Here is a 10,000-nt window from a genome sequence, read left to right as displayed (position 1 = left end):
TATTCACTACACAATGTAAATCCACACACACAAAAAAAGGCTAAATCACAGCAACATTGACAAGTAAGCACAAGAATAGCGCAAACGAATGACTGTGATTCGATAGATAAGGGCACGGGATCACACACACACAATACACAACTATTATCAAATTCATTACGGACCAAGTATTGTTCTAATGTCAAGTGTATATGCTTTAATAACCTGACAATTGAGCATATAATTTTTCACTGTAGCTTGATGAAGCCTTTTGTACACGAAAGTGTGTCTTCACAAGTGACTGAGAACGTTGATGTTTTTGACTTTTTGCATTCATTATCAGTTGTTTCGCTTGTCAGTTTAACGACTTCTCTTTTACGAAGTCCTTTAAGTAATTTCCTGTAACTGTATTTAGAGGGTTTTTTTTGTTTGTTTGTTTGTTTGTTTGTTTGTTTTGTTTTTCTTTCAAATTTCACCCACATTTTTACCCTCATTTGCCCAGTTTCCCCAAACCCTCCATTCATCCACATCTCCCACCCCTTCTAACCGATAATACTCAGATGTATTCATAAATACTTTTACAAAATGTCTTCAATCACCGATATGTGTGACGGGACATTAAACAAAAATTCCTTCCTACACAATACACAACACAATACTATACAATACAATACACAAAAACTCTATTGTCTACACTTTGGTACAGATATTTTCTTTTTGACAGCAGCACATGTCCAACATAAGAAGAAAACAACAAACAAATAAAATGAATAGAAAATAAAAAAGATAAATTAAAAATTAAATGGCACCAAATGGAAATAGCTATATACAAATTTACAGATGACTGAAGTTTACGTGCCTCTCCATTTCAGTCAGCCAAACCGCATTGCACATCTACCCCCCCCCCCCCCCCACACACACACACACACACACACACCATGCACACACACCATGCGCACACACACGTACACATACATACATACATACATATATATATACACACACACACATACATATACACATATATACATACATACACATACACACACACACACACACACACACACACAACGGCGACAATAAACTGATCACATACCTCCAAGTGAAGGCAGGTGGTTTCCCAATGATGGAAGAAATGTGGGCAATATCCACAATTATTCCCGATCCCCTCAAATAATAATAATAATAATGATAATAATAATGGACATTTGTTGAGTGCTGTCCTCCCTTAAAGAGAGCTCAAAGCGATTTACAATAAACATCAAACACACACACGCGCACGCGCGCGCAATAACTCACAAAAGAAAGAAGAAGAAAAATAATGATTTAGCGCACGATAATATATAACAGATTCAGAGATAACGCGTATTGCAAAATCACACACACACACACACACACACACACACACACACACACACACACACACACACACACACACACACACACACACACACATGTTTCAAGTTTCAAGTTTGAATTATCCTTTCACTCCTATTGGAGTATGGAGGATTACTACTAAATAATCTTTTCGTGCACAGAACAAACATTTCCAAATACACAACAATGTCACATAAAAGTTGAGAAAGCACAAATGTCTTTTAACTCCAAAAGTATAGCTAGGCAACATTTGCAAATCTAATCATCTTACTTGCAGCTAAAATGACTTTTTTTTGCCTCCTTTGAGCATATTACAAAAAAATAAAAATCGATTTTGGAGACAAATATTTTTTAGGAACATATCTATTTCGTAACTGATCATAATTATTGGGACATTCCATTATAAAATGAAACTCATCCCCAATCACAGACATGTTACAAACCTTACAAAGCCGTAACTCTCGTGGTATGCCTTTGTGTCTTCCAGCTTATGATTACGCACACACACACACACACACACACACACACAAATGACGAAATGAATGGTGGTGGTGGTGGTGGTGTGTCCATCGAGATCGATGATGACCATCGTTGTCATCCAGATGGGGGATGGGGGATGGGGGGAGGGTGGTGGTGGGGTGGGGGGAAGGATGCTCATGAATCTATCTGTGAGTACGCAGATGGCTGAATAGTCCAATCTGCGCACGAAATGTCCGCTGACAGTTGGGGCAGACAAAGACAGGCATATCATTGTCAGGGAGCTTGTTTGCCCGTGACTTTCTGGCCTGCCTCTTCTGAACAGCTGCAGCAGTCCTGTTGGCCTCGCACAACCTGGCGCCTTTGTGCACAGCAGCGCGCCATTTGTCACGGTCCACTGCAGATTCCTCCCAGGAGTCAGGGTTGATATCAAACGCTTTCAGAGAGACTTTCAGAGTATCTCTGAAGCGCTTCTTCTGACCTCCGTGTGATCTCTTCCCTTGTTGCAGCTCGCCATAGAAGAGCCTTTTTGGATGACTGATGACTTGCGCGATGAGTTTGTTTAAAGTGAAGAGGAGTTGCGCAACGTCAACCTCACTCTCTCGTCCGGGTCCACCAATTTCCAGTGGCAAGACTAAGTCGAGACGACTGGAGGATGAGCACGGATGCAGTGGATGACCAAGATATCCTTTCAGTGTCTCATCTTGCTCTCTGCACTCCACAGTGCTTGCTGTAACCGCCTTCCTCTCCGTTGAACCGATAGGTTTCTTCCGCAGATTCTGCCGGATCCAGACTTCGCATACATGGGTAGACACACCCCGGGGGCCAACTGCGTGTGGTAGTGCTCACAAGGCGTGGACGTTCACTCCATCAGTCACACGAAGGAGAGGAGGGGAAGAAATGTGGATATTGCCAATAAATCCATTCTTTTGGGGAACAAACAGTGTCAAAGCACTGACGAGGTGTGTATAATTCATGTGTGTGTGTGTTTGTGTGCGTGCGTGCGTGCGTGCGTGTGTGTGTGTGTGTGTGTGTGTGTGCGCGTGCGTTTGTGTGTGTGTGTGTGTGTGTGTGAATATGTGTACGTGCATAATCACCGGAAGGCGAAGGAGCTGTGATAGCCAACCGGCACCAAACCCACAGAAACTGAAGGCAGTGGACAGCAGGAGAAGGCAGTGGACAGCAAGAGAAGGCAGTGGACAGAAGGCAGTGGACAGAAGGCAGTGGACAGCAGGAGAAGGCAGTGGACAGAAGGAAGTGGACAGAAGGAAGTGGACAGAAGGCAGTGGACAGCAAAAGAAGGCAGTGGACAGAAGGCAGTGGACAGCAGGAGAAGGCAGTGGACAGAAGGCAGTGCACAGAAGGCAGTGGACAGAAGGAGAAGGCAGTGGACAGAAGGCAGTGGACAGCAAGAGAAGGCAGTGGACAGAAGGCAGTGGACAGCAGGAGAAGGCAGTGGACAGAAGGCAGTGGACAGAAGGCAGTGGACAGCAGGAGAAGGCAGTGGACAGAAGGCAGTGGACAGCAAGAGAAGGCAGTGGACAGAAGGCAGTGGACAGCAGGAGAAGGCAGTGGACAGCAGGAGAAGGCAGTGGACAGAAGGCAGTGGACAGCAAAAGAAGGCAGTGGACAGCAGGCAGTGGACAGAAGGCAGTGGACAGCAGGAGAAGGCAGTGGACAGAAGGCAGTGGACAGAAGGCAATGGACAGAAGGCAGTGGACAGCAAGAGAAGGCAGTGGACAGAAGGCAGTGGACAGCAGGAGAAGGCAGTGGACAGAAGGCAGTGGGCAGAAGGCAATGGACAGAAGGCAGTGGACAGCAAGAGAAGGCAGTGGACAGAAGGCAGTGGACAGCAAGAGAAGGCAGTGGACAGAAGGCAGTGGACAGAAGGCTGAAGGCAGTGGACAGAAGGCAGTGGACAGCAAGAGAAGGCAGTGGACAGAAGGCAGTGGACAGAAGGCAGTGGACAGCAAGAGAAGGCAGTGGACAAAAGGCAGTGGACAGAAGGCAGTGGACAGCAAGAAAAAGCAGTGGACAGAAGGCAGTGGACAGAAGGCAGTGGGCAGCAAGAGAAGGCAGTGGACAAAAGGCTGAAGGCAGTGGACAGCAAGAGAAGGCAGTAGATGGCAAGGGGACGTCAGTGGATGGCATTGGAAGTGGGACCACAAGAAACAAACTATAATTTATATAGTCTGTTATTCACTGGTTGGATTCACTCTTGGCCCCCTCAAACAAACAACGAAAGCACACACGCAGCCAAAGACACATCAAAATCTTACGAAAAGTTCCATTTCAGCCCCTCCCCGCCCCCCTTTCCTGAACACAAACTATAGCACACTGCAATTTGGAACAGCTGAGCCATTCCAGTAGGACTTTGACTTGACTTGAGCCGACTTGCACGTGGTTGAGGCCGTGTTGCAGGCCTGCTCACGTTCACGTTCCAAGCTAACTAAACTAAACTTTGCATGCGTGGCTAGCAGTTCCCTGACGTCTGCTAAATGCACTGGGGAGGGGTGGGGGGGTCGTAGATAGTTGGCAGGTCCCTCCAATGGCTGTCAAGGCGTCTTTTGAAGGCGGCGATTGATGGCACTGTGACCACCACCTAATCTGGAAGCTGGTCCATCACCATCTGAGAGAAGACGTTGCCCCCGATGTTGAGGGGAAACCTGTTCTTTGACAGCTTCATTGAGTTGCCTCGGAGGTCCAGCGTGTCAGATAACTACAACTGTGGTCTCTCAGTGGTGTAATGCCCACTCAGGTATTTATATACTTCGATCAGGTTCCCTCCACCCACCCACCCCACCCCCACCCCCTAAGCTGAATCAAGTCTCAAAGGCTGATAACAAAGCCACACGCAAGAAACAAAGATAAAATAAAAAATTAAAAAAACCCGTTAAGGGAGTAGTTCGGATATTATATTATAACATATAATGCTGCAATACAGAGGGGGTGGGGGAAAGCCTATACAAAAAAGCTAATCGAACAGCTGAAACGATTGACAAGGAAAACTTAATAAATTCAGATTCAAATGGTTGAAACCTTTCGACACACAAAAAATAATCTCATCATCATCACATTGCTATAAAGCTTATGTTTAAAATGCGTACACATCCAACACATGCACATAAAAAAAATACCCAGTAAACATGTTTATTTTAACTACCTTTCATCCCCCCTTTCTCTCTGTCTCCCTCCCTCTCTCTCCCCCTCCCTCTCTCTCTCCCTCCCTCTCTCTTCATCCCTCTCTCTCCCTCCCATTCTCTCTCTCTCCCTCCCTCCCTTTCTCTCTCCCTCCCTCTCTCTCTCTCCCCCCCTCTCTCTCTAACCCACTTTGCAAACAGGCTGGTGGCCTTGCAGTAAAATATTTCTGAGTTCTCTCTCTGACCCCTTCCTCACACTCAGCACACAGGCAGATTCCAGAAGAAGAGGGATACATGATCACCAACACCCTGTATGAAGGCGGCCCCGCTTCAGGGCAGACGACGAAGGTACCCGTGAATGACTTGGAGTACTCCGAGGTTCAGGACCGGGTGGGCCAGGCCAGGCCTCTGACGCTGCAGGACGGGTGGACAAGGGTACATGATCACCAACACCCTGTATGAAGGCGGCCCCCGCTTCTTTTATCCCAAAGAAATATTACATATGTCCATGTTCATTTCGATTTAATCTGCTGATGGCTGACGGGTTTAAACGTAATTTGATTATGTCATAATTAATTGCTGTAGTTCTGGTGACATATGTACTAATGTTGTTATCGCCCCTTGTTCATATGGGGCAATGGCCTTAATGAATAAACCCTCTCTCTCTCTCTCTCTCTCGTTACTTTTCTGTGTTAATTTCACTTGAATGATTCATGTGTAGCATTCATGCTAGGGTTTTGTTGTTGTTTTTTCCTTGGTGTGTGTGTGTGTGTGTGTGTGTGTGTGTTAGTGTGTGTGTGTGTTACTCGCTTCCGTTCCGTACAGATGTGAGCGATGTTGTGTCGCTCAGTTTGACGCTGTGTTATACTCGTACATTATACATGTATTAAGTATTCAGTACATTTATATGCGTACATGTTTGTGTGTCTCTTAGAACAACGGAAGATGTGTAAGTCGGCCAAAGTGCTAATATCTTCACCGTTGGAATCTAAAGATTCATTCATTCATTCATTCATTCATTCATTCATTCATTCATTCATTCATTCATTCATTCATTCTCTCTCTCTCTCTTTCCTTATTCCCAGACACGAACCCAGAGCGAACAGAACAGATAACTCAACAAGAACACAAGGGACAAAACGCCATGGCTCACACTGTCTCACTGTCGGCAATATCCAAATGTCTTCCCCTGTCTTCTTCTCATTAAGTTTCGCCCCGAAGACGGAAAATTCGAAAATTTATACATACTCTACATTTCTCAAGGCCTGACTAAGCGCGTTGGGTTACGCTGCTGGTCAGGCATCTGCTTGGCAGACGTGGTGTAGCGTATATGGTTTTGTCCGACCGCAGTGACGCCTCCTTGAGCTACTGATACTGAAACTGAAACTACATTTCTTCTCCTGTCAAGAGATGCAAAAGAAGGCCAGCCAAAGAGTGGAAGTGGAAGAAACGTGGAGTATATATCACGATGTTATTAACCAATTCACAAGCTTTTCTGTCTAATAAACGAAAATGTACAGGGAAAGAAATGTGGATAATGTCTCACTCTGAACTTCCAGACGGGGTTACTACTAGTAACCCAGAAGGCTGGAAGCATGTAGAACACAAAACGCGAAGAAGCAAAACCATTCGGAGAAAAACAACAACACCAACACCAAAACAAACAAACAACACAAAACAAGCCAAAAACAATACACAAACGAGCGTCAAACTGGACAAACAGCCCAGCAGAGCACCAAGAACAAGAACGACTGCCTCCTATGACAGTCGTGGGCGAAAAAGCCCTGAATCCTGTCACTGACTAGCTTACGAAAAAAACAAACAACAACCCCCCCCCCCCCCCCCCCCAAAAAAAAAAAACCCACCAACAACTGATCTCAGTTCAATTATTGTTGTCTCGTTCATCATTTATCAGATGGATTCCCCCCGTCTCCTCGACGAAGGCGGCAGTACGTCGCAGGTCCTCCAGTCCTCCGTGGAGCTTCCGGGCCGCTGGGATTGCGTCGGGCCAGGTTTTCTCCCGGAGCGCTTGGTGGAGCGGGCAGGACTGCAGCAGATGTTTGTTTTCAGTTCAGTAACACACTGAACTCAGTAACACACTGATGAACTCACGAGTCCCACGTGCTATCAGCTGAACTCACGAGCCCCACGTGCTATCAGCTGAACTCACGAGTCCCACGTGCTATCAGCTGAACTCACGAGTCCCAGGTGCTATCAGTCCAACCCACACCGCTCCCCAGTTGAATAAGGTGGGTGAACAAGGAGAGAGGTAAGGCGCGCGCACACACACACACACACGCCTTGACACAGGCAAACAAGTTATACAGACAGAGACAGGGACATGGATGATTTCCAAAAGCAGTGTATGAGTCTCCCTGCTCCCCCCCCCCCCCCCCCCCCCGGCCTCCAGAACAACGCCTGGCGGCTTTCCACTGGTGCCGTGGTCCCGGTGCCGTTTTCTGTGCAAGAAAATACAGACACAAGAAGAAGAAGAAGAAACACCCCTTCGCCCGATCATCAGCATGGCGGATAACCTGTCCAAACACACGTCAACTAAAACGAATGAATACGCGCAGCTAGCACACGTAAGCACAATATTCAGTAAATCTATACCTACAGCAGCAGGGAATGGCACACTTCTCAATAAAAAAATTAAAAAAAAAAACAAAACAAAAAAACACAAAAAAACCCACTTTATTGGCTTGCTTCAGATTGGGACAAGTTTGATGTGATTTCCAGCACAGCACAGCACAGCACAGCACAAGACCGCAAATCGCGAATTATATCATAAATGGGTTTTCTTCGGGAAGAACATTTCTATTTTAATTCATGTCGAATTTTTTACAGGTCTGATGGAATATCGCCCCCCCCCCCCACCTTGGTAAACCGAAATTAATGACGACTACAATAAGACTGTATTTTGAACACATAGAGACACACAGACAGACAGACAGACAGACAGACAGACAGACAGACACACACACACACACACACACACACACACACACACACACACACACACACACACACACACACAAACTCTTCCAAGTACGCGGACATAGTTGTTACAATAGTTACCATGACTACTCACCCTACCACTGCTATCAACATCACCCACCAGCACCACTACCACTACCACCACCCACCACCACCATCACCATCATCACCACCACCATCACCATCACCACCACCACCATCACCACCATCACAATCATCACCACCGCCGTCACCACCACCACCATCACCACCATCACCGCCATCACCACCACCACCATCACCATAATCACCACCACCATCACCATTATCACCACCATCACCACCACTACCATAACTATCACCATCACCACCACTACCATAACTATCACCATCACCACCACCTCCATCACCATCATCACCACCACCATCACCATCACCACCACCATCACCACCACCACCACCCACCATCACCCACCATCCCTACCACCATTACTACCACCACCATCACCCCACCACCACAACTACCACCACCCACTATAAGCCCCACCACCACCATCACCCCACCACCATCACTACCACCTCTACTGGCGCCACCCAAACTCATCCCAACCACCATCACTACCACCACCATCTCCCACCACTACCACTATCACCACCAACCACAACCACCACCACCCATCTTCATCAGTACCACCACCATCACCATCACCACCGCTACCATCACCACTATCACCACCACCACCAACAACCACCACCACTACCACAACCACCCACCACCAACACCTCAACTACCGCCACCCCAAATCGCCCCTACCACTAACCACGAGCCACCACCACCACTACCACCACCATCATCACCACTACCACCAACCAACACCACCACCACACCCACCACTACCATCATCACTACCACAACCACCACCACCACCACCGTTACCACTACCACCAACCAACACCACCACCACACCCACCACTACCATCATCACTACCACAATCACCACCACCACCACCGTTACCACTACCACCAACCAACACCACCACCATTACCACTGCCACCAACCACCACCACCACCACACCCACCACTTCCATCATCACTACCACAACCACCACCACCACCACCGTTACCACTACCACCACCACCACCACCACCATTACCACAACCACCAACCACCACCACCACCACCGTTACCACAACCACCACCACCACCACCACCATCACCACTACCACCAACCAACACCACCACCACACCCAACACTACCATCATCACTACCACAACAACCACCACCACCACCATCACCACTACCACCACCACCACCACCACCACCACCACCACATTACCACTACCACCAACCACCACCACCACCACCGTTACCACAACCACCACCACCACCACCATCACCACTACCACCAACCAACACCACCACCACACCCAACACTACCATCACCACTACCACCAACCACCGCCACCACCACACCCACCACACCCACCACTACCATCACCAACACCACCACCACACCCAACACTACCATCACCAACACCACCACACCCATCACTACCATCACCACTACCACCAACCACCGCCACCACCACACCCACCACTACCATCACCACTACCACCAACCAACACCACCACCACACCCACCACTACCATCACCACTACCACCGTTACCACTACCACCATTCAACACCACCACCATTACCACCACCACCATTCAACACCACCACCATTACCACTACCATCACCACCACCACACCCACCACTACCATCACCAATACCACCACCACCACCACCACCACCACCATTACCACTGCCACCAACCAACACCACCACCACACCCACCACTACCATCACCACTACCATCCCACAACCACCACCTCCACCACCAACTTGCTTTTACCCCCACGCCCATCCCGCCTCGAGGTCCACCGTGCAGACTCCTTTACCACTGAGATGAGGACTGGCGGAGTGAGATCCTCCTCCTCACCATCATCCCTGTAGTCCATGAGGATGAGGCTGATGATGAAGATGGTGATGATGACGCTGTGCG

The 10,000-nt window shown here is 48.0% G+C and overlaps 1 protein-coding gene across 1 annotated transcript in view; it reads right to left on the bottom strand.

Annotated features, from left to right (window-relative positions):
- Nucleotides 1-6,830: 6,830 nt before the first annotated feature.
- Nucleotides 6,831-10,000, bottom strand: part of LOC143277680 (uncharacterized) — a 7,507-nt gene continuing 4,337 nt past the window's right edge. The window contains exons 2-3 of the mRNA XM_076582597.1: nt 9,897-10,000; nt 6,831-7,020 (exon numbers count right to left, since the gene is read on the bottom strand). The exon at nt 9,897-10,000 is cut by the window's right edge and continues 52 nt beyond it. Of these exons, the coding sequence (XP_076438712.1) occupies nt 6,856-7,020; nt 9,897-10,000 (269 nt within the window). The 3' untranslated portion in view covers nt 6,831-6,855. The remainder of the gene's footprint in view (nt 7,021-9,896) is intronic.

This window comes from Babylonia areolata, chromosome 34 (assembly GCF_041734735.1).
Source record: "Babylonia areolata isolate BAREFJ2019XMU chromosome 34, ASM4173473v1, whole genome shotgun sequence".
NCBI classification, from domain to species: Eukaryota; Metazoa; Mollusca; class Gastropoda; order Neogastropoda; family Buccinidae; genus Babylonia; species Babylonia areolata.
The sequence above is the reverse complement of the archived record's forward strand: the minus strand, read 5'-3'. Positions and strand labels throughout refer to the sequence as shown.